This window comes from Clytia hemisphaerica, unplaced genomic scaffold (assembly GCF_902728285.1).
Source record: "Clytia hemisphaerica strain Z4C2 unplaced genomic scaffold, Clytia hemisphaerica genome assembly, whole genome shotgun sequence".
In the NCBI taxonomy this organism is placed as follows: domain Eukaryota; kingdom Metazoa; phylum Cnidaria; class Hydrozoa; order Leptothecata; family Clytiidae; genus Clytia; species Clytia hemisphaerica.
In genome coordinates, this window is record NW_027104383.1 from 662,140 (window position 1) to 686,926 (window position 24,787).

The following is a 24,787-nucleotide window of genomic DNA, read 5'->3' on the forward strand; positions in this document are numbered from 1 at the left end:
ACCAATTTAGGGGGTGGTGGTGTCTACTACTTTCAAATCTCAAAAAGTCAGGTTTTTGGGCCCTGGGTTAGTATCCGGGACCCTGACCCCCCCCCCTGAAAAAACATGTTCATACATTGGAAAGAACTTGACTTGCAGTTTGACCCGACTATATAACTTATCAGAGCAAAAACAAAAGCTAATATACAGTCGCGTTTAACTGTAGTATACAAAGACTTTACCGATATCTTAGTATACTAAGGATAATATCGTTATAGCATTCATACGATTACGTACTTAACCTTGCAGGGGGGATTCTTTAGACAATATTGTCTAGACTAGGTCACTATAATCGGCGTAATTTAAAGATTTTTAATTGAAAAAGTTACCCAAATAAACTCCTAAAAAAAAACTCTTCAACAATCACTGTACTACGATCTAATACGAGTCTTGATATAATCAGAGGTACGCCGTCAGTCCGTGGCCACTACAGTTAAATCCGACTGCATGACGATCCATGACCATTGTTCTTCATCACCAGATGCCAGACAAAGACTGAGTACTGAGAGGTCATTAAAAAAAGTTGGTAAGAATTGTACTTTTTTAGATTAAAAACTGGGAGTCTGAACAAGGTTAGAGTCTGGGTCAAACCATGATATTTTTAAGGAGATTGAATTTACAGAAACCAGTTTTATAGCCGTTTTTTATAGGGGATTAGGGGAAATGAACTGACCAGTTGCTATCCTGCTGAGATATTGTTCTCTGATTGTTCTCCACCAAGCTAAAGCTCTAAAATAATAAGTGAAAACAAACGATCTGAAGAATGTGCAATCTCATTTTCTTGAGAACGACACAACAAAGTAGTGAGACAGACAGAGTTGAAATAGGCGCACACTTCACACTTCAGGAAAATTTAGGTTTCGACTTTCCAGCACACAACAAAATTCTTGTTGTAGAACTTCTTGTGGGAGGACTATTTTCCTCAGACAGTCTAGTCTTAAACTCCTATCAAGTCAAGATTAGGAACTAGGCTACTATTACCTCTTTTATCTTTTCCTTACAACAATACAATGCTGACAAGTTGACACAACACATTGATAAGTTATCCCTGTCAGTCTAAACTTAAACTCCTACCGTGAAAAAGGGTAACTTGCATCATTGGAGGCTAACATGCATAGCCCTCAAATGAAAGACCCAGCTGGTCATTAAAATACAAAAATAAATCAAAACAAAAATGGTAGAGTAGAGCTGCGAGCGGAGCTGCGTAGTTGTATTTTAATGACCAGCCAGGTCATTCATTTGAGGGCTATGCGTGTTAGCCTCCACTGATGCAAGTTACCCTTTTTCACGGTATATCAGGATTAGAAACTAGGCTAGTCTTACCTCTTTTATCTTTTCCTTTACAACAATACAATGCTGACAAGTCAGTCTGGGAAATCCTCTCAATTGCACGCTTATGTTCCGAGGCCGTAAGCGCGCAATTGCACGGTTATCAAAATGGCAGAATTTTTAAGCGTGTAAGCGTTAAGCAAGATTGACGGGTGGCGGCTTTTGCGGTAAGCGTGTAATTGCACGCTTTAAAATTTCCTATATTTTTGACACGTAATTCCTTCCGAAAGCTCTGTTGAATTTCAAAAGCCTAGGGCAGTTTTACTCAAAATTTATCGTAGAAGAAGATTCCGTAAAAATGGATTGCCCGTTAAACCATGCCTTCGCCCGAATTAGAGAATTCTGAACCCCTTGAAATCCCTAAGCAATTTCAACCGGGGCGGGAGCGGGCGTAAATTATAACCATGCAATTACGCGCTTACGCCCTCAGAACATAAGCGTGCAATTGAGAGGATTTCCCAAACTGCAAGTTGACACAACACATGTGTACATCGTACATTGACAAAGTAATCCCTGAGAGAAGTCTATATCGAAATCTGCAACAAAAACGAAAGTGGTCTCTTCTACTGATTGCTTCCCAGCGCTCCTTCACAGCTGTTTATCAAATGCACGACGGGCAGCTGTAAAATCCCACCCTTCATATATTTGTTTCAATCCGTGATCCGTGGCTTAGGTTTTTTCTCATCTTCAATTTACTGAAGAAAGCAGGAAGTTGACGCGAGAGTTAGATTGTCAACAAAGTGCCGTAAAAAATATCATTGAATGAAAGAAGAACTTAAAATCTTAAATATTTTCATTTTGAAGAATGGGTGCAAAAAAGTGAAACATAAAAAAGTTTCATTTTTCATTGCTTTAATCGAAATGGGGGATTTGAAAAATGTTCTCTGTCTTGAGTTTTTTGCTCTAACCCCTGTAACTATGAGCGAGCACCCTGTTGCTAAGATGTTGGCTTGAAATCGAAAATAAAACCACTCAAAACGAAAGTAAAATCGGCCCGCACTCGACATCCCATAATCTTGATATACAAGTTTAAGTTTATACTGCCTGTGAGAAATTTATACCGAAAACTGCGACAAAAACAAAAGTGGTCTCTTCTACTGATTGCTTTGCAGCGCTCTTTTGCAGACGTTTTTTATAATTTCCACCAATGGTCCTTCGCAGACTGTTTATAATTTCCACCAATGAGATTGCTGTATTTTATACAGTGTTTCGTTTTGGCACCCTTGGCCTCTCAGTGCCTTGCAGGACAAGCAGGCAGTTGTAAAATTGCACCCTTCATAACACCTTTTTTATTTGTTTCAATCTGTTATACTAAGGTGTAGACTATTTCTCATCTACAAATTCTTTGAAGCAAGCAGGAATTTGATGCGAGAGTTAGATCGTCAACAAAGTGCCGTAAAAAATCATTAAAATACCTAAAAGAAAACTTACAATCTTAAATATTTTCATTTTGAAGAATTGGTGCAAAAAAGTGAAACATTGAAAAGTTTCATTTTTTATTGCTGTAATTGAAATGGGGAATTTAGAAAATTTTCTATGTTGTTTTCTAAGATGTTGGCTTGAAATCGAAAATGAAACTACTGAACAAGACAGGGGGGGCACGCAGTTACTACAAGACATGATGTGTAGTAAGTGCTTTTTCAACACTTTTTTTCAGGACCACCACCCTTTGCAGTTACTACACCTTGGTAGTAACTGTTTTCAGAAAAGATTTCCAGGTACCACCCCTGTTTTTGAGTGATATCATCAAAAACATGCTCGAAATTACCCTAAATTGCGATTATTTTTCAACCTAAAGCCATTTTTGTGCTAGATTTTCTTTTAATTTGCTTGGTTAACAGCTGTTGAGAACATTTTAATGATAATTAGGGAAAGCATAATTTCAATGAGAAAAATTTCAAATTTTTTTTCATCCATTTATAACAAAAATATTTTTTTTAACAAAGAATTTTTTCACAAAAAAATTCATTTTTTGTGAAAAATTTTGAAAGTTCTTTAAAAAGAATTAAAATATAAGCACTTACTACACCAAAAGTGCTAGCATAGTGTTTGGCACCACCCCCAAACAGCAGTTACTACACTGTGTAGTAACTGTTTTCATAACTTCTGAATACAGTACCACCACGGTAGTAAGTGTCATACTGTCTTGTAGTAACTGCGTGCCCCCCCCTGAACAAGAAAGTAAAATCGGCCCGCACTCCAATTCCTTTAATCTTGATATAAGAGTTTTAGTCTAAACTCTCCAATTCTTAATTTTTCGCTTAGAGAGTGCGAGCCCTAATATTTTTTCTCCCGGACTTCAGGGGAAAATGAAAGGAAGAACTTGCCAAAAAAACCCAATGACAAAAAGATGTCTTGCAAGGTTTTGGAATAGATCCTGTGAAGATGAAAAGATCCCATAAACTCTAATTTTGTTCTTCCCTCAAGTTAAAAAGGTTAAAGGGTTTGGGCAATTGAGGCAAAAATCAGCAAAAAGGCTGGTAAATCCCTAAATCTAAGAATCACTAAAAGATCCTCACTGATAAGGCCATTCAAGAAAATTTATTTTCACAAGAGTTCTCGACAAAATAGCATACGCTTAGCCTGATAGTTCTATTAATTAATAATCACATAATACGCTAATGTACATTTCATGATATCATGATATTGAAAATAAAAGTAATTAAGAATACCTAATAAAATGAAAACAACTAAAGCTAAACAAGGCTATAATAAGAAGTAGTTAATGCAGAGCTAAGAGTAGCGAGATGTGACTGGAGCTGAAAGACTATCACAAGGATATAGAGTGTATAGTACAGTGAGAGGCTAAGGACAAGGTGATGATGTAGACCTGAAAGACTTGTGATTTTATAAAACATTGAAATATATACATTAAATTTTTTAGATAATAATAATATATGATATGATTACTTACAATTAAATATTATAATTCAGTAATATAAATAAGAATAAAATAAAAAGAAAATAGTGAATAAATAGATTTTGCCTTGATTACACGACCTGAGCTGAATAGAAAATAGAATTAGTGAGATGATGAATTGATTGAGACTAGAGACTAAGGAGGCAGGAAATTAGAATGGTTCCAGTTTTCAATGTTTGAATCGAATCACAAGCACAAGAACAAAATTCAATTCCTAACAAACAAAAATTTCAAATATTTCATTTGCCATGAAATGAATATAAACAAAAGTACATCATCATAAATTACTTACAGCTACTCCAAGTTTGATTTAATAGTAAGATACCTTTTGAAATTAGATTAGATCATCTAGGCCTCCCAAAAGTTCTATGTCCTCCAAAAAAATTTCATTTAGGTTTCTGTTGTTTTTAGACAACAGCTATCGGTAGTATTTAATTTAGAAAGATTTTTAGAAGCGATTTGATATAATTAATCTTAGTAACATGATTTTATCCATTTTTTCATTTGGACATATCATGACCGATACAAAAGGTTTTCAGTCAGTCAAATGGCTTTTCCAGTTGGACATTGACCAATGACCAAAGCTTATTTGCAGTCTCTGGAACTTGGCTCTGGCAGATTCAATGGAAGTTGTTGCTGGTTGTTGGAATATGTTTACAAGGTTCTTGACAGAAAATCCTTTGTTTGATTGTCAAATGATGACAGTGTTGTTATTAATTTTGTTAAATCTGACAAATTGATGATGAGAGCACTTTATAGTTTTGACTCCCATTGAAAAATCATATTTTGGTTTTCATGTTACTAGATGCTGTTTTAGGAGCTTTAGAGCTAGCCTGACTATAAGTCTTATCAGTGATTCATGCCCAACTTGCTAACCACAAGGCAGGTCACCAAACTGCTGAAATTTATCAAATCTTTAAAGTGATATTTTAAAGAAGTATTAGGGAAAACCAGAACTCACAAGTAAGGCTAACTGTTATGTAATCATGTTAAGTATATCATTTTAACTCCATGAATTAACGACGAGAACAAAATACGTAATGACTGGTGTTTGGATGTACTCAATGTACTCCCGTCGTTGATGAAGACTAATCCAACTTCCCTCAAAGATAAAGCTAGAGATCATCAATAAAATACCATCTTTATCATCCTAGGGGTTTTGATGTGGAAGCAAAACCGGCTTTTTCGGCAAAGGGAACCCTCTAGTCTACAGTATTCTAAATCTTATTCTCCCTTTTATTTTAGAAATATCGGAAGTAATATGGAGAAGATTTTAATTGGTGTGCTTAGTTCTGAACAACCATTTCAACTAAAGAAAACATTAGCAATTCAAATAGCCAATGCTGGCAAGAAAAATATTGATTATGCTAATTTTGAAAACTTGGTGAAAGGATGTTTGAAACAATTATTTGAAACCGATTTGAAGCAGCTTTCAATGGACAAAAACTCGTCAGAATTAATCCTCTTAGTTTTGAAAAGTTGGCTAGGAAATTTTGAATTGACCAAAAGATATTTTGATGAAGAGTTTATGAACAAATCTTTCAAAACTATTGATGCAACCCGTCAAATAACATTTTTGAGGAAATTACTATTAGTCCTGGACTCTTTATTCAGCTCAAAACAGAAATTTAATGCCAACAGTTTGGAACAAATGCAGTTTTACTTTTATGATACATTCACATTGGCTACAGGCATTGAAGAATTTTCATTGATTTGTAATGCCTACCTGGAATACCCTCACTTACTACCCAAAGATTTATCACTGAGCTCTGTGCAAAACATTGTCTCCATTTTTGTTAAAATCTTATCACTAACCCCAATTTCGCAATTCATTGCATTGGAAAATAAGGATGGCAATAATGTCCAAAGTATATTTAAACTTTTAAACTTACTTCTTGAGAAGGATCGAAAGATTTCAAATTTGATTGGAAATGCGTTATTCAAAGCCCTCACAACAGACGGGAAACATCCTTCAATTTGTATTGCTAAATTGTTGAAGTGCTTGAATTTGGACGAGTTATCTTTATGCATCAATGAAGTGGTGAAATCACAATTGACTGATGACACTTTGACTTTGATGACATGTCGGCTGGTAGATTGGATCTGTTTACCAGACCCTGCAATTGCCACTGATCAATGGGTGATGCAAGTACTGAAATATTTGATACAACACAAGAAATATCAAGTACTATCTTCTGTTATTGATGGAAAAATTAATCAGGTATTGCATGTGAACCTCCTTTAATTTGACTTTTTTAGGTCTCTCTTGTTCTCTTGGTCATTTTGAGTAATCATTCTCATAAGTTCACTGTACTCTTAATAGTATAAACCAATTTATCTATCTCTATTTCCCAACCAGCTTACCTAGTAGGAAAACATTCATTTATCATAATCACGATATCGTTCCTTTTTCAGATCTTTCACCTCGTATATTTACCAGTCTTTCGGAGGAGATCTTTGTCTTTGATGACATTTATGTTGATTAGTTATTTACATTCTCCAAAGCCTTTTCACGAGGTAAATTTTTATTTACTTAGCTTTTTTCTATTTTTTAAAGGGAAAATTTAGTGTTTTTAATGAACTACGGCAAGTTTTTTTAAAATTGAAATAAACATTTTTGCTGAATGTCCAGCCTTGTGTTGTTGGAATTGAAGATAAGTCAAATAAACTTTTGACTGCTTGTAATGAAGTTAGTTTAACTGAATGAATAAATATCTCACTTGTATGCTTGTAATGAAGTTAGTTTAACTGAATGAATAAATATCTCACTTGTAGATAGCAGTGCTTATTCCTGACTTGGTCGCACAATTGAAGAAAGAAGAAACCCCTCAAGCTACCAATGATGTGGTTCTGCTTGGTGAATTAAGTTTCACGCTAATGTATCAATATCCCGGCTTCCCTGATATTTATGAAAAGTTGTTGGCTTCTTTACAGGTAACTTATAAATTCTTGAATTACATTGAATTGGTCCTGTTTGTAGTAAGAATTTTCCTTCAGTCTTTACTGAATTGGGCCATAAAAACTTAAATTAAATATTCGGTTGTTTTTTAGGGAGTTCCTAAGCCTTCAGAAGAAAAGATGAACACTTGGTTAAAATCGAGCTTTTCAATATCTCAAGAAGAACTACCTCAAGTCATTGTCCCAGAGAGGTTACCCAACACCAAAGTTGGATTGGATAACCTTGGGAATACATGTTATGCCAACAGTGTCATTCAAGCTCTTTTCAATCTCGCACAGTAGGTGTAATTCTCTTCTTGCCCTTCTTGTCCATTCTATGCCTATGTATGGAGAATACACAAATAGAATGGGTTTAAAAGGGATGGTATTATATCACGTAGGTTAAAACTATAGATAAACCTGTGTTCATTTGTTAGCTAGTTTGTTAGTTACCAGTTTCACTCGGGATTCTGTAACCATAAACCCCCAAATGCTACGGAGCCAAATTCCCAAAGAAAAATTTGAGGTAAAACGGCTAAAGAACAGTGGTAGCTATGGTACCACTGTATGGAAGATCTACACCAAATAATTCAATTTTTGACTAGATGGGCCTGTTTTCATGCATATGAAAATGTAATTTCATTTTCTTTATAAGCACAACCCGATTAACTCGTGATTGATTCAAGTCATTCAATTATTTATTATGATTTTGAATTTAATCTTTTCCTTTGATTAACCAGGTAGGTCCATAAATGCACCACTTGTTTTCTTGCTTTCAGTGTGCGGAAAGTATTGTTGGAGCGAGAAACCGATATGACTTTATCAACCACAAAATCTATTCAAGAATTATTTGGTCTGTTGTTACTTACAAAGGTCAGCTATTAATCTCAATAAGTACTAGTAATCGTATGGTTTGGAGTGCAATTAACGATTAATCACGAGTAACAAAGGAGAAAATAGTAATTTAAGTCCGAAGGACGAGTGCAAATTACGGTATTTTCTCCTTTGTTACTTTTTTTATATTGAAGAAAAAAAATGTCTTTGTTTTTTATTATATAGTAAAATAAAGTCTCTGACACAGGACTTGGGAGAGAAAAGAACAAGGGCACAAAAGTGTCCCCCCGCCGAAGAGTGCAAAAAGTGGTAATAGTGCAATTAACGATTAATCGCACTCCTCTAAACCAATCAGATTCGAGTAATTTTGCAAGGCTGACGATTACTCCGAAAATATCCCATTCAGCTACAATTCATGCCTATGGTAACATGTTTTGCCGAAACATCTATTATTAAAAATTTTCATTAGAACCCCCCCCCCTTTATTAATTTTTAAGAATATTTTCAGTTGGCAAAAAGAAGTACCCATGTTTTGCTCCAAAAAGCCTGATTTTAGCCTATTTTACCTTATTTTTGGGTTTTCAGAAGTACAATTTCCAACCCCCCGGTAATTAGGTTCCCCCTGTTTATTATTAAAAAAGTTTATTAGGTCCCCCCCCCTGTTTATTTGGCACCTAAAAGTACATGCTCGATTTTTTTTTGAAAATTTGGTGCTGAATATGTTAATATTATTTTCTTTTCTTAGCGCTCTTCCATCGCACCGAGAGTCTTTTTAAACCTTTCAAGACCACCCTGGTTTCAATCTGGTTTCCAACAAGACTGTTCAGAGTATCTCAAATATCTATTGGATAAACTTCAAACGGAGAGTAGTAAAGACACAAGCAAAGATATCAATCAATTCTTATCAGGACAGATTCGAACGTCAGTGGAATGTCTCAATTGTGGATTTGTATCCTCACGCGAAGAGGTCTTTAATGATATCCCGCTATCGTTTAATCAGGAACCCTTGGTAGCAGGCGGAGAGAAGGTTGTTCATACTTTGAAAGGGGGCGACTCTTCTGACATGAAACGTAAAATAGGATGTAAATTATCGGAGGCTTCTGATGCAAAACAGACGATGACTGATGATACAATTTCAAGTTTAGATACACCTTTTGTTGACTTGACTGCAGCTGAAACACCACCTGATCCATTACAAAAGTTCAACATTCAAGAAATGATGTGTAGTTATCTCTCACCAGAGCTGTTGAATAATTCCAATAAGTATTACTGTGAGACATGTGCTTCTCTTCAAAATGCTCAAAAGACCATGAACATCTTGAAATATCCGAAATATTTGATTCTAACTATGAAAAGGTTTACGTATGACGTCAAAACACAAAAACGTTCGAAATTATTACACGTGGTTGATCACCCACAGACGTTCGATTTCTGTAATGAATGTGCTCGATGTCACAGTCAAAATCGTGTTGATTCAGACGAATCAGTAGCTGGTTCATCGAGTCAAAACACGACCAAAAACCGAGAATGTAATTCAGGGAACGAGAGTCATTTCCGCTTACTATCGGTAATCGTACACTCCGGACAATCATCAGACAGCGGACATTATTACGCTTACACATGCGAATATTTGGAAGATGGGAACATTAAATGGCTTTTATTAAACGATTCAAGAGTTTCTTCTGCTCCTAACGACTGTGTCAGCAAACTCAGTTCCAGGTTTCCACAAGATACTCCTTATGTTTGTATATACGAATGTTATGAGAAAAATAAGGAAAAGCAAAAGGAGGATGAGAAAGAACTTGTTATTAATACTCAACAAAAAATCTTGGATTTTGTTAATGCCGACAACATGGCTTACGAGAGGGTAAGGACTTATATCAAATTAATGGCTTCCTAGTGGTAGACTACTATCATCCTCGCCTACACATGAAACTCTGATAATATCTTCATATTTCTTTTTTCTCGATCTGCTCCAAGGGAATTTTTTCATTTTTTTGAATTTTCAATACTTTAACTCTATTTAACGATCCTTTCTCTTGTATCATAGGAATTGCAACGTGAGGTGATCCGTAAGCGAAAGACTTTCACATCCAATTTCAATAATGATAAGGATGAAGATGGTTTCGGACCTTGTGGACCCACTGGCGGCGGTAGAGGAGGTGGGATTGATGGGTCCAAATTTGTTTTCTGAAAGACCAGAATCACGTAAATCATGATTTCAGCCCTATAAAATGATCATAGTGGCTGTTGTTGTTATTCTCTCTTCTTTACAGCATAATACTTTCTTATCGTTGTTTTGATGCTGGATTCAGTTTTTAATTAATTCAACATTACGCCGCGTCCTACAAAACTTCTATTATTCATTTTCATTTCAATTCATTATAAATTCCTTGTTTTTATGAATTAAATTAATTCCAATTCGAAGTCACCCATCATCGACTCTATTAAGATAACGTTTTTCTGATTATTTTTTAAATAATGTCTCTACTTTTGTGTTTCTTAAATTAATATTTTTGTACAGAAATGATAATATTTTTGCTAAGAATTTAGTTTACGATTATGTTAATAATTAGAAGAATTTCAGTAAATATTTATTTAAAAAACAGATCATTATGTCATAAAATTAGGACATCTACCCTGTTCTTGGTTCCTAAGTTTTAGCCATGATATAGATTCGAACAAATCGTACGACTATTTTTGAATGCAAAATAGAATAAAACTTCTAATGGCTTAGCAATCTCCGAACAACAGACAAGCTGTTCCCACCTTTTTTGCATAAGATAAACAATAATGGATACCTTTCTTCGTTAAATAAAAACTAGTCTTTGGTATGGTTTCCTTACCCCTCAAAGATTAAGAAATGTATTTTTCGAACGTTAAAAAATTCCGATTTTGACAAGTCCTATTGAAGCCATGATTTCATCATTTCGAATAACAACCGTAATGAAAAAGATTTGTAACTTAAAGTTTGGTTAAAGCGTAAAGGTTTTGGAAAACCATGTTAAGTAATCGTGTTCTCTACTTCGAGAGAAGAATAACAATATGAACAACAATAAGGGCTTTACTTTATTTTATTTTTTCATTTTAGCGTTAATCAAAGTGACAGAATACATTAAAATAAATGATATGATATAAACAACAACTTGGACGCAGCACCTTCATCGAAGATCAACAGAAAAGCAAGGAGACTTTAACAGTTGAAGGTATCCTTCTCAAATATTCTTTCAAGCTTTCCTTTTTATTTGAATCTGTTGGTAATTCCATCAACTGCTTCATTTCATAAGCCTCCACAATGTCTGCAGTGATCTCAACTAGATGGATGTGATTCTGCTGGATACGCAGTAAAAATTTTGTTCCCTTTGCTGTGGTCAGTAAATTGCCATAATTCATGATTTCTAAAAAAACACAATTTTATGAGCATTTGATAAATCTAAATGTCTTTAACTTTAGGATGAAATTTCATGAATTTTCATTGCAAAGTTGATAAATTTCGTAAAAATCTATTAAATTAATTAAAATCGATTAAAATCGATTAAAATCGATTAAATCGATTTAAATAAACTTAAGTCGATTTTTTCGACATTTTTAAGAAAAGATTGCGGAAACTCTTTCGAATAGTAATAGACACCTACTAATTCGTGAGTTTCCGCAAAGAATTAAGCTAATTCTGACCATTTTCTGGACACTTTTCGACCTCAGCAGCGGGACTAATAGACTTAATTCTTTGCATACAAATGATTAAAGAATAATGGCTTGAGATATTTCGCTTCGCCAAATAATTTTGCTCGATTATTTCCCAAATTTTCAAAAGATATTCAAGTTACAATCACCAAAAACAATAAATATAAAATATAAAAACTTTGTAAAAACGCAATAGGATTAAAAAGTGGGCAAGAAAAATCAAATCAAAGTATCTGATTATCTATTTAGAATAATTATTAAAAGAGCTTGAAATAATCGATGCAACTTTGTCTCACCTTGCTCACCGGCCAGTCCATCTTGAGGCCAACAAACTTCAAAAGTGTTTAAGATCTTCGAACCGAATGCGTTACCGATCACTTCCTTTGCTTTGAGCGATAAATTGTCAAGTGGAAGTCGCCCTCCGCGCCATTCAAAGTTCAAATCTGAGGATAGAAAAGAAAAACATATTAGTTTGACATCTTACATTTTTATCGTCATTTTTTCGCCCTAAATCTAGTGGTTTTTTAGTGGAGGTTTTTAGCCCTAATGAAGGAGCCATCATTATTAATCAAGTAGCGAGTGCTAAATATCTCATATGATGTCCTACATCTTCTAGAAATTTAGCGGGGGGTGCCTTTCTTGCGCCACTTCAAACTGGATACCATGAAGAAGAAAATGACTTACATCTGCCACATCTCATTCTTATATTTTCCATTTTCAACGCTTTACTTTCATGTGCTTCCAACACTGATGCCGTGTGAGATGCCTTCAACAAAACCGATGCTGGTAGGCTGGATATTGGTGCAAAACATAAGGTCTCTGTTGTTTCTGTTGCCATGGGAGTACCCGTCTGTTGCTGAGCACCCTCGTTGTCTGTAATACTTATTGATTGACTACCGGTAATTTTGGAGGAAAACTGGTATTTTTCAGCTGGTGTTTCAGTGGATACCACTTTTTCGGAATCCGAATTTGCCAACAATGTCTTAGTGTTCCCACTCTCCTTGGATTGTGATATCGTATCAGAATCTACCGTCATGCTGCTAGACACTTTGGTCGCAAGTGATTTTCCTATCTCGGTAGCATATACATAACTCGTTGAACTTATGGAAGGCGTAATTTTATCTGTTACAAAATTTGACTCACTCCTCAATTTTGTCGGGGGAATTGAACTCTGACTAGTCATCGATAGCTTGGTCGACAATATTTCTGAAGAGGCTTTGAGATGTCTTGAGCTTTCAGCTATCTCGTCCTTATTTGTTGTCGTTTGACCAATAAACATAGACGACAAATCATTCTCACTCGATGATGATATCTGATTAGCTTCACTGTATTTGGAGCCTATGAAGGTACTTTGTTCAAATGTTTGGCTCTCTTTGATGCTTTCGTAAGAGGTAGAAGAAGGTTCGAGTTTTGAAGAAATAGAGCTGGTCTGTAGTACTTCAATGGATCTAGATGGTGATGTAGAAAACTGCTTTTCATATAATGATTTAGATGGTTGAATATTATATGATGATCCGATAGTTGAGATTGCTTTCAATTCCAAAGTTGGAGTTTGAGTAAACTGATATTGAGATGTTTCATGCTCTTTCGATATTTTAGTTTTATAAATTTGATTTGATTTGTAACTTTTTGTCTCAACTTGACTTGCTTCTTTGATTGATTTTGATTTTGAATATTGATTTAGAAGCAAATGATTTGTATTGATTGCGTGAGTTTTGACTGTTTCATGAAGATTGCTACTGTTTAAATAGACTTGTCTGCTAACAAGTGTCTGTGATGATTGCAATTGGAGTTCTATCGAGGGTACTGGTGACAAATGCTGCAATCCAATTGGTTGTTTAACTGAAGATACTTCATGCTGATTGGTCAGTTTAGATTTCTCGGCATTGATTGGTTCATCTTTGTTTACAATAGAAGAGATATAGGAAGCTTCGTTCAGTTCTCTTTCAAGCAATTGTTGTAAGACTTGAAGGTCGGTTAATTGGACGGTTTGTTGTGTATCGTCAATAAGGTGAGAGATGTCATCTTTCGCTGAACATTCATCCTCTATGAAATGAAAATTTTGGAAATCTCAATATTCATTACCTTACTCAGGTACATTTTTTATCACTGGTATAATATATGTTTCCTGGTTCTTCCTTAACAAAGATCGGCTATACATTGACCATAGCATAGTTGATAAGGAAACACGATGCGAAAGTAATCAATTCTAGCAAGGGTTGGAATCAATCGAATTATTTTTATCAGAAATTCCGATCTATTGTGATATTATTATTATTTAGTAGAGAATGCTTTAATACCTGAGATCATATACGATACTTTAAAACCGCGCGTATTCCACATTTTATCGGTTACGAATTTCATGGAGAGTTGACCTGTTTTAAAACACAAGCTTTTTTCTTTAAGAGCAGTGCCACAAAACTGGCCCTCCATCTTCTCTTCGCCTGATTCATCCAATGTAAGAAGTGACAAATGGTCAAAGCATTCTAAACGAAAGAAGATGATTTATGGTCAAGGCCACCTTTTTCATTCATTCAACGGAAATTCTCTTTTCAGGAATTAAATGTCAATTCTAACATTTACAATACAAAAATTATAATAGAAAAACAAAAAAACAAATCAACCTCGCAGTTCTTATCATGTCTTAGATGAAAGATAACTGTGTAGTTTTTCAAATAACCCCTCCCCACACCACTCACCATAATGCTGTACTTCTTCTAGTTGGAAATCTTCAAAATAAATGTGAATAAATTTCCCAACTTCCACTAAGGGGAAATGAAAATTGCACGAAACACCATCCGGATAGCCCAGAGGATAACCCGGTGATTCCATTACACCGGTACTCCCTTCTGATACCAGCAAACACTCTAAAAGAAAAGAAACCTCTTTGAATAAAAAAGATTCACGTCATATGTTAACTTTTGCAAGGAAGTCTGTTAGATTTAGCAACAGTATTGTACAAAACGCTCACTTGTTTCCAGTCATAAAACAATACAAGAAAATGAGATTGGTGAATTGTGATTCCATTTTATGATGGGTGTTTTTCAAAATTAGTTGAAATTCGAGCGTTCTAAGCAGAGAGCTGTTTAACTTAACATTTATATGAGACGTTGAAGCTCACCTGGCATGATAGAATACTTCATTTGGAATCCTTTCCCATTTCCATACCCATCCGTTTCCATGGTGATTGTAAAAACATTCGAAATACTTTGAATATTTTCCGGTAGCTTTGTTCCACACAATCGGCGAATCGGAATAGCGGTATCGCCCTCACCATCGTAAACAGTGACTGAATCGAATTTACAATGTTTTGAATCTTCAATATCGACGTTGATGATGGTCAACTTGATGTGAAAACCTTCATCTGCTATAATTTTCCATCTACAAACTGCTTTGTTCGGATAGAACTCCGGATAACCAGGACTTGTGAAATATTGATTGTTCGCCCTGAAGACATACTCGCATTCTAAAGAGATCATGAAATTAAATTTTAAGATTTCGTTTAATGGCGTAATTATTATAAAAAAGGCATTGTCGATTGCATTTATTTTACTTTATCAATATCATTGTCAGTAAATATCTTACAGACTCTTATAATAAAAGATTGTTCATGTTTTGATATATTTGAAGTTCTAGCTTCATATATTGGGATCAATACTTACTTTTACTGACGATCGAACCTTTCTCTTGCCCCAAAACTCCAACCAGCAATATCAAAACCAACAAAGTTGTGTACTTAAAAAAACCCATCATACTCAAACTGAACAAATCGAATCTCCATTATATGCTCAAAAGATTAGAAACGTGTCAATGAGCTTTCACTAAGTCCATTCAAAATAAAAAAAAATTTTCATCCCTCTAATTTTTAGTCATTAATCACCAAGTGTTTTCTCCATCAACATTATTGACTGCGATTGATAATCTTTGTTTCTCCTCATTTCCTGAAATGTGTTGCTCTTTCAAATAGTTTTTAAAACATTTTTTGGTAAATTTTGGTTAAAGATAGAATCGTCTTGAATACCATTTTTGTGTGCGTACTTAATGTATCGAATAATCAATGATTGGTGTACCCTGTAAAACTGTTGAGAGAAGTTATCTTTGAAAACTTTAGTTATTTCATTCCCAAGCTGGTACCGCGATTGGTTCAGTCTGGGTCCCATATTTAACCAGTCGCTTCAAAGATTATGTATTTATTTTTCCAGAAAGTGCATGTGAGAGAGAATTAAACATAGAATCCTGTCACTTATGTTACCTTAAGATTGGAGCTAGTTTTGGCAAAACTAGTTCTCGTAATAAGAATTAAAGAAATTATTGCCTCACCGGCCGGGCTGCCCTTTTTGGGGAATTGCACTCACAACGAGAGAGACTTTTTTCAAGTTTTCAGGTGTGTATCCCTCCCAAGTCTCTACCTATATTAGGAATGTATTTTATTTCACATTATGTACACTATGAAGAGTTGATATTCAAATCAGTGATGACGTCGGCAAACATTCTGTTTCATTTTGACTGATAACATTCCTTTTTGAGTTCCTCCAATTCATTGTGAGGTTTAAAGCTTCAACAATATGTTTGTGTTTTTCGTCAGTTCTTCGGTAGTAGAGTGAAATACCGGGGGAAATACCATTGTTTCAATATTGCCGGTATACAAGTACTCGATTCTATTTGTCTCCCTTCATTTTCTTCTCAAGTGAAAAATAAAAAATAATAAGTTTGTATCCCTTTATACCTTGTGTTATTCAATAGAAACGATGGATGGATGAAAAACATTAAATACCTGAAATGAGCTTGATTGTGGTTACACTTTGTCTTACGACGAAAATTTTTTTCCGACGCTCGCACAGAAAGCTGTTTACCTTACGTCATATCGTCCTTCGTTTCGAGCGTAATACTCCTAACCTTTCTGCATAAGGTGCAAATAGATGACCTTTTTTTATCCCTTCAAGCATTAAAAGAGTGTAACAACCGGAATACAGTATAGGGGTCTCTTTTTACTACACCCTGAAGCTTGACAGGGTGGTGATTACGAAATAATACACGCTTTTTTTTATAAAGAAGGGTGTAAAACCATTTCGTCATGGATATTCTTAACTGTTTTGGGAAAATCATCCTAAGATATTCTTACAGCATTCTTAGGTTAGGATCCTAATTCAGACTAGATTTAACATTTAGTACATACGTCTCAAGCATAAAATGGCATTTTTGTGAAAGAAGTGAGCCTTACTTTGGCGTCTTGGGGGTAATTGACAAATTATAATGGAAAATGCTCTAAAAATGGGTTTCTTAGCTTGAGTAGCAAAATTCCATGATGGTGATATTCTTAGCATTATTCTTAATTTTTTGGCCATTTTCATCATGGACATTCTTATAAAGTGTATTCTCTTATTAAAAAAAAGCGTGTAGGCAAAACCGCCGGCTTCTCACCTGAAGTTTAATGAAAAGAGTAAAAACTACGCGCGGGGCGGGGTGATAGGAATGATACAAAACTCAGGTTTGTCTCAAGAACAGCCGTGTCCAGCTGCATAGCGTAATAAAAATTATCCGATCTCTTATAATGTCAACTAGAGATAAAAGACTTTAATGATGTAGTATATATAATCGTGTAGCAAGTAAGTATTTTACAGTTGGGACCGACTAAACAGGGTTAGAATTTTTTTTCTGTCAGATGCAGAGCAGAGAGATCAGAAGGCTAAAACGAACCACAGCCAATGGTTTTGCTTGTGAAAAACGTTTCAAAGGTATGGAATGATCTATATTACGTAGCTTAAACTTTACTTTGTCCATCAAATTCCATTTCAGCTTAGTTTAATCCTATCTGAACTTAGGCAGGGGGATTTAGCTAGCGCTAGGTAGGGACGAACTGCGGTCTAGTCCTAGTCTTTTGAACCCAGAAAAATCATACAAAAAAAAACCTCTAGAGAATTTCTTTCAAAATTCTAGAAAAGAATGAGTAGAATCCGAAAGATCCAACTTTACACAGACAGGCCAGTATGGATTCCACGAAATCTCGCGCCAAAGATATTTTTCCGTACAGCAAGCCTCTTGCCAAGCAAAATTTCTTTGGCCAGGCCCAATTGATAGTTTGGTTCGTGTCCTCCCGACCGACTCTAAATCTTTTAGAAAAAGTGTTTCACTTTGAGTCGGAAAAATCAAAAAAAAATTACTTCCTTTTTACATGATAACTACTATCTCTGCGGTTCTTTTTTAACTGACTGCTTTGTGATTCTTCTAAACAACATCCACTTCGCGCACAGAAAATGTCCCAGTGTAACCCGTACTTAAAAACGAATATTAAGCACCTAAAAGCAGAGACTCACAGCTGTATTCCTTTAAGCACACGCAGCGAACGCCTTAATCTCCAACTAGAAGTTATTTTACGATTGCGACGCGTGCCTTTGTGGATCCAGGCTTTAGGCTATTTCTTTACATTCACGTTTGGATTCCAGGATTGCACGATTGCTTGAGGAATTTTAAAAATTGAGGTTTTTTGTGGGAAAATAAAAAAAAGGTTCCAATTTTAACTACCGATCGACCGACCGACCGACCCATTTTTCAAAGCTTCTAGGACACGAACCAAACAATCAACTGGGCCTGGCCTTTTGTACCAACATTCAATTTTTCAATAAGGGTGCAAGATGGGAAAAGAGGCGCATGCGCCAACACAATTAATAAATTGACGCGAGCGAAAGCAAATTTAGCCAAATGAAAGCTAAAAATTGATGGATTATGGAGTCATTCACGCCAAGCTGGAATTATTACTTTACGCCAACTGAAAGTCAAACAATCTTTGTAAGTACCCTTACGCCAATGCGCCAAGAATGTTTCAGTTGTACGCCGAAGATCTTCGGCGTTCCATACTGGCAGACAGGCTAGCTCTAAAGCTCTAAAACAGCATCTAATAACATGAAAACCAGAATATGATTCTTCAATGGAAATCAAAACTATAAAGTGCACTTACAAACATCAATTTGTCAGATCTAACAAAATTAATAACCGCAGTGTCATCATTGACAATAAAACAAACGATTTTCTGTCAACAGCCTTGTAAACATTCCAACAACTTCCATCGAAATGATCTATCACAGCTCAGTCTACCATTTTTAGCGCGGTCCGAGGATTGAGCCGAAACGCTTGCAGAACGCCCGCGACTTCATTCAATCTGTCAATCATTTTCTCAAGCGAAGAGTACGCGAAGCGATTCTAGCTTTACGATAGTGCCGCAGATCATTTTTGGGTTTGTTTCTGACGTTTTTCCTTCAAAGAATATCGATCACTTTCCTTTTCCCCTTGAGCGTGCGAGAGAAAAATGATTAGCTTGCGTTAAATTAGTTTTTTACAAAAACAAATACATGAAAATTCTAGATAGAAAATGATTGTTCCAAAAGATAACTAGACCAACATTAACCAAAGAGTATAGGATTAATTTAGATAATTGACTTAGATTATTTCTTTAAAACTGAAAATTTATTTTGCATTCTTTTGCTTTGCTTATTACATTTAAGCACTTTTTTCTTAACATATGGGAAAAATGTGGTTTCAAACTGTAACGTAACCTTAAGATTTCACTTGAAGTGAGTCAGGGGTGTTATCATAAGGGGGAAAGGAAAAATTGCCAAATTAAGTCACATATTATATATTGATTATATTCCAAGACAACGGATTGTGAAAGTGTGGCAAAGTGGTGGATAAACCTTTTGCTATACACAATGTCATGTTGAATAATTAAAAAAGAAAAAGTCAAAACAATGATTACAAAAAAATAAGCTCACACTTATAATAATTATACATTAACAGTGACTGTAGTGCAGTGGTAGAGCATCCGGCTACGGTTCGTAAGGTTGTGGGTTCAACCCCCAGCGGGGTCATACCAAAGATTCTCAAAATGGTACTTGATGCCCCTCTGCTTGATGCTCAGCAATTAAGAGAAGGATCATTGGTAAGTGGAGAAATTCAGGGAAAAAGAGTGGCGCCCTCCCCTACCTTTGAGTAGATAGCTATAGAAAGAGGAGCCTTTGGGTCCCCATCGACTGCGGTCGCAGACTTACTCACTGATACATTAACATGTCATTGTTTTGAAGCTGAAGTTTTTAATTATGCAAAATGACACTGCGTCTAGCAAAAGGTCTATTGTATGGTTTCTTAGTATTTTTTTATAAGACTTTTGGACACTATAAGGAGGTTTCATTGTAAGTGAGATTTCCCTTTTTTTCTTTATTTTTGATGGCATTAACGGTGACCCCTCCCCCTTACAGCCTGAAGCTGTTTAAAAAAAGATTGTCGATAAGAAAAATCCTTAAAAAATCAACCAGAATTTTCCACTTTTCATGTATAAGTCTGAAGGACTTATGTAGGCCTGAAGGAGGCCTAAACAGGCCATACATAGCTTCACCCCCCCTGGCCGCAGGGGGGGGGCTAAAAGGTTCAACAACAACTGGTACCTAGAAATAGCTTTACGCCAGGGGCAACCTACTCAGCTAGGGGTCACCTACATTTATTTAAACTAAAATGGGGGCTGAATTCTAAATTATTGTGTTAATTAGGTGACAGCGAATTTAGAATAGCAAAAATTTGAGTCTGCGGCACAAAACTTTATCCATTTCATAGATTTCATTATACATTTTTTTCACATTTTAATAAAAGTTCTGTCTCAGTGAGACGGTAATATCGTTTAGGATTTTTGTCAACAGGCTTATGTTGCATTCAATTGTGCTTAACAATGAGATTAAAGCACTTCTAAAGATACATCTTAGTTTCTAAAACTTAGGGGCCGCCTAAATTCTAGGGGTCACCTAAATTCTTAGGGGCTACCTAGAACCTGCTTATAAGCCGTGCCATATTTTAGAAAGGCAGGGCAGCGATCTATTTTTTTTCCACTAAAAAGGCTGTTTTTACCAAAATTCAAGTGATTTTAGGAGGGCAGCATCTTATAAACACACGCTAAAAGGGCATGAAAAAAGGCGTGCTAAAGGTGGAACCATTTACGTAGAAGATATGGGTTGAAAAGACTCTTTGGTGTTAATTAGAACCTAAGAAATCTGTCTAATTAGGATTTTTCCTTTCAAAACGTCTCGCCCCTCTTTGACATAATTTCCTGGCCATTAACTTAAAACCTTATTTATTTTTTCAGTGATGTAAAATTTGAAAATCATGAAATATAAATAATAACAGACAACATCATGAATGACAATTTCACCATGGAGACTAGAAAGGTTATACATGAAGGATTCTTGAAGAAGTCTCCACCTCAAGCAAAAATTGAAAAAGGCTTCAAGGTAAGCAAGCTTATAAGCTCATATTTTTAAGTGATTGTTTACAAACATGAAAGTAGCTTAAAAATTGATTCTAAATTTCTTATTTCCCACTTTCTTTACTTATTTTTGGACGCCAATATAAGATGTCAAACTTGCTGTTCCAACTGTTTTTAGGTTGTCCCTCACTTTTCTATCGATATCAGATAAATACTTGACTGCCTTGCAATGCTGGTTTATGTTTCTTTTGTTCCAAATGGAAAATAATAAGTATATTAATATCACAATGATGATTATTTTCTAGTGGCACAAGAGATATTTTCGACTATGTTCTGACAAAACACTGGAATACTACAAAGAAAAGAAAGAAAAGAAGCCTTTAAAAGAACCTATCGATTTGAGAAATTGTCAAAATGTTGTACCTGACCCAAATGAAGAAGAATTCAAAATCAGTGGTGTAAAGTTTGGTGAGAAATGGCGTTGGTTCTTCAAACTTGAGACACCTGAACGAACTTATCATTTCATCGCTTCCACTAAAAGTGACATGAATCAATGGATCGAGAAAATTAACATGTTGAATCAAAATCAATTTACAGGTATCCTTAAATTATGGATTTCATGGACTTCTAACTAAATACACCCTTCCCTTATTCACTATTTGTCATATTCTTGCCTCAAATAAAACTTTTTTATAAAACTTTTTTTCTTAAAATTTAGATTCAGATGGAATAGAGCTACCTAACCGATCAAACTCATTATCAAGTGCTGTATCCACAACAAGTAGTAGTTCTAATATGTCCTCTCCCGTTATGGTCAGGACCAGTCCAAGTTCTCGGAGACCATCAAACCAATCTGCATCAAGATCAAGAGCTAGTTCAGCTCATTCTCAAGAACATTATCGAGTACCAGGAATATCCAATAGATTCAATACTACACCAGCATCTGAAATGTTCCCAAAGGTAACTGTTGAATTGCCTCGCACATTGATTTCCCATGCGCCAATCCAATCAGATGTTGGTACCACCCCGGATGGATATGATATTTTAGATGTGGTCAATCAAACTGATCATGAAGATATTTATAAAGTTCCTATCAATAATACACCCTCCTCATCTTACTCCATACCACCCAATCGACCAGTACCTATTCCCAAACAATCAACCTCCAAACCGCCGCCACCACTTCCAAACCCAGCAACTAAACAAGCTCCAACACGAACACCTGATTTTGGAATGATAGGTTACGAAAAAATGGATCCCAAAAATGAAAAACAACAACAACAACAGCATCATCAAGATTCAGATTCTTATGAACTTTCTTATTATCCTATGAGACCAAAGGATGAACTGCCATCTAGAACACACACAGGACCAAGTCCTGAAAAGAAATTCACAACAATGCCATGGATGCTAAGAGATACAAATTCACAAAAATCTTCCTCTCTTCCACGCCATCATGTTGCGACACCGGATGTCCCACCAAAAAGAGAAGATCCATCCTTCTCTGAAATACCAAGTGTTACACCTAAATCCCCTAATGATAGTGAAGGTATCAAATCTTGGGATCTAACAGCTGATAGTACTTTATCTTCCCTAGATTACTTATGGAAAGCTATAATTCTCCTTTTTTCCCAAGTTAACTATTCAAGCTTTAAAGAAATCCATCATTTTCCCTACAATCCATTATAACTTAATATATTTCTTTCATTTCTTAAACTGGAATTGCTAGTCCTTCAGTAATCAATACTTTAGATTCTATTCTACTCTCTATTTTTGAAGTAAAATAATCCCTTTAAGAATTCTAAACGTTCTTTGTTTGTCATTACAGACCCACCTCCTGTGCAGCGAGAAACAAAGCCTAATTTGCCACCGCGTGTTGACCGTGCAAAGAAGCCGTCCTCTTCTACTTTACCACCACACTGGCGTCTGCAAGGGGAAGATAGTTTTGATGGTATGCCTAAACCAAGTTATTATAATATTTATGACGATGATAATACAAACTCTGAGCCATTACTTGGCTATAACGAACTACCAAATCTGTCATCACGTCCTGATCCTTACCAACAACACCAATTAACTAACAACAGCACGACTGCACTTAACGATACAACTGTAACTCTTGACTCAGATGGTAATAAACTAACTGTTGATAAAATTGCACATATCAATATAAAAATCGCACCAGATAATACACGACCAGTACCACCTACACCAGAACAAAACACTACATATGAGAATTCATCTTCTCCAGCACGCAAAGTCTCCTCTGCATCAAACTCATCAAAAGTCTCATATGAGAATGATGATGCTTTTGATGGGATCAGTTATGAAAATTTTAAGGACAGGGTAAGCATGAAATGAATGTTTTAGGATGTTGAGTATGTCAGTGTGTCTTTATTCTTTGATTTCACTGATGATTGGTGCCTGAGGACTATGAAACTCTGAGTTTGAAACATAGATATTGTGTCAACTCTTTATTATATATTCATCCGTTCAAAATATGCACCACCGCTGCAATGTCTTCTGACATTTCGTTACTATTAAGAAAGCTGCAAGTGGTGTATTGACTAGAAACAACAGAATAGTTTCCAGAGGGCATTACAATGGTGCATATTTTGAATCCTACAGGATGAGACGACTGGGTCCAACCATCAGATTATCAGTGATAAAAACCTACAACTGTAGGCTAGGCTTTGAATGTATTATGAAATACTCCATATGAAATGCAAGGCTCGTATCATTGCTATTTTCATAGATTGTTATCAATCGCATGTTTTTGTAAGAAGCTTAAAACTAATCTTTGTAGTCTTTATTTTTTGTAGTAAAACCTGGTAAAACAATGAATCATTACCCATTCTCCATAGAAGTTATAGTGGTCGAAAGTTTGATGATTATTTCTTGAATTGTTTGGTTATAGCCGAAGCGACCTTTGCTGTACTCTCCAGTTGAAGGCAATCGATACAACTCTCAATCTTCTGAAGAAGCCAGAGAAAGAGATGTGGAGATCGAAGAATCCGAACCTGGTAGTGGTCACTACCTTATTGTTGATGTCACAGCCACCAAAGCTGTTGAAGGCGGTTTGGTTAACCGGGAAAGTCCTATAAATTGTGCCAGATGAGAGTAAAATGAAATTTGTTTTGAATTTAAGTTACAGTTTTATTGGAAAAGGCTTTTATTTAACATACCTTGATGAAGTGTCGATCATTTCAACAACAGACCTTTTGGCCTTTTTGTTCATATGTATTTTTACCTTATAATAATGCATACTACAGTATTAAAAAATGATGTACTATAATTCTAAAAACATTTTTTACCAATGATTTACTTTGTTTTGTAATTTTATACCTTTTTTACTGAATTCTATAATTTATTTTTGTGTAATGATTCATTTTAATATAATCACTTTTCTATCAAACTTATTTTTGAGGATTTATCTCTATTTTTGTAGTGATTTTTTATGGAATATAATCAAATTTATTTCGTATTGTTTTGTATTTTTATTGAAGTATTTTCAGTGTCTAAAACAAAACTAGAGTACCTCGATCGTGTCTCATGATAAGTTAGTTAAATTGAACCCTAAGGAAGGACCAGAAAAGACAGACCTGGTATGGGTCCAAGTTTTAATAACTTTATATCCGTTTTCACATTATTTTTAGAAATTTTCTATAAAAATATCTTGTACATAGCTAACGTATTTTTTGTTCCTGTCAAAATATTATTATTGCAAATTTAACAAATTGCGGGAAAAACTCAAAGAAATATGCTTTCTTATTAATTCCTCTCCTACTGCTATTCCTAAA

The 24,787-nt window shown here is 35.2% G+C and overlaps 3 protein-coding genes across 6 annotated transcripts; 2 read left to right on the forward strand and 1 right to left on the reverse strand.

The window, feature by feature from the left end:
- Positions 1-503: 503 nt before the first annotated feature.
- Positions 504-10,681, forward strand: LOC136819257 (ubiquitin carboxyl-terminal hydrolase 38-like). Of its 3 annotated transcripts, none has more exons than XM_067075483.1 (8): positions 504-565; positions 5,534-6,509; positions 6,704-6,805; positions 7,064-7,222; positions 7,340-7,524; positions 8,005-8,098; positions 8,805-9,926; positions 10,110-10,681. In XM_067075483.1, exons 2-8 carry the CDS (start codon positions 5,550-5,552, stop codon positions 10,251-10,253), a joined length of 2,766 nt encoding a protein of 921 aa, XP_066931584.1. In that variant the 5' UTR covers positions 504-565; positions 5,534-5,549; the 3' UTR covers positions 10,254-10,681. The 3 variants fall into 3 exon arrangements, with proteins under 3 accessions (XP_066931584.1, XP_066931585.1, XP_066931583.1); XM_067075484.1 differs by having other exon boundaries at positions 541-561; positions 10,110-10,680; XM_067075482.1 differs by lacking the exon at positions 504-565 and adding an exon at positions 4,857-4,949 and having other exon boundaries at positions 10,110-10,680.
- Positions 10,682-11,138: 457 nt separating this feature from the next.
- Positions 11,139-15,576, reverse strand: LOC136819260 (uncharacterized). Its single transcript, XM_067075488.1, has 7 exons — positions 15,406-15,576; positions 14,865-15,209; positions 14,443-14,610; positions 14,044-14,229; positions 12,428-13,789; positions 12,040-12,186; positions 11,139-11,457 (listed from the first exon to the last, which is right to left on the reverse strand). The coding sequence occupies exons 1-7, from the start codon at positions 15,494-15,496 to the stop codon at positions 11,231-11,233; spliced, it is 2,526 nt and encodes an 841-aa protein (XP_066931589.1). The 5' UTR covers positions 15,497-15,576; the 3' UTR covers positions 11,139-11,230.
- Positions 15,577-17,380: 1,804 nt separating this feature from the next.
- LOC136819263 (GRB2-associated-binding protein 2-like) lies at positions 17,381-24,739 on the forward strand. 2 transcript variants are annotated; one of them, XM_067075492.1, is made up of 6 exons: positions 17,381-17,478; positions 20,868-21,012; positions 21,293-21,584; positions 21,706-22,536; positions 22,816-23,333; positions 23,905-24,739. In XM_067075492.1, exons 2-6 carry the CDS (start codon positions 20,917-20,919, stop codon positions 24,103-24,105), a joined length of 1,938 nt encoding a protein of 645 aa, XP_066931593.1. In that variant the 5' UTR covers positions 17,381-17,478; positions 20,868-20,916; the 3' UTR covers positions 24,106-24,739. The 2 variants fall into 2 exon arrangements, with proteins under 2 accessions (XP_066931593.1, XP_066931594.1); XM_067075493.1 differs by lacking the exon at positions 23,905-24,739 and adding an exon at positions 23,810-23,878.
- The last annotated feature ends 48 nt before the right edge of the window (positions 24,740-24,787 follow it).

Excerpts from the sequence above, each read along its gene's own strand:
- LOC136819257 (XM_067075482.1), top strand. The coding sequence starts at position 4,912 with ATGGAAGTTGTTGCTGGTTGTTGGAATATGTTTACAAG. Across the intron at positions 6,510-6,703 it reads TTGATGGAAAAATTAATCAG|ATCTTTCACCTCGTATATTT; the intron begins GTATTGCATGTG and ends TTCCTTTTTCAG. Across the intron at positions 6,806-7,063 it reads CTCCAAAGCCTTTTCACGAG|ATAGCAGTGCTTATTCCTGA; the intron begins GTAAATTTTTAT and ends TCTCACTTGTAG.
- LOC136819260 (XM_067075488.1), bottom strand. The coding sequence starts at position 15,496 with ATGATGGGTTTTTTTAAGTACACAACTTTGTTGGTTTTGATATTGCTG. Across the intron at positions 15,210-15,405 it reads AGGTTCGATCGTCAGTAAAA|AATGCGAGTATGTCTTCAGG; the intron begins GTAAGTATTGAT and ends TGATCTCTTTAG. Across the intron at positions 14,611-14,864 it reads GAAGTATTCTATCATGCCAG|AGTGTTTGCTGGTATCAGAA; the intron begins GTGAGCTTCAAC and ends CTTTTCTTTTAG.
- LOC136819263 (XM_067075492.1), top strand. The coding sequence starts at position 20,917 with ATGAATGACAATTTCACCATGGAGACTAGAAAGGTTATACATGAAGGA. Across the intron at positions 21,585-21,705 it reads GAATCAAAATCAATTTACAG|ATTCAGATGGAATAGAGCTA; the intron begins GTATCCTTAAAT and ends CTTAAAATTTAG. Across the intron at positions 23,334-23,904 it reads ATGAAAATTTTAAGGACAGG|CCGAAGCGACCTTTGCTGTA; the intron begins GTAAGCATGAAA and ends GTTTGGTTATAG.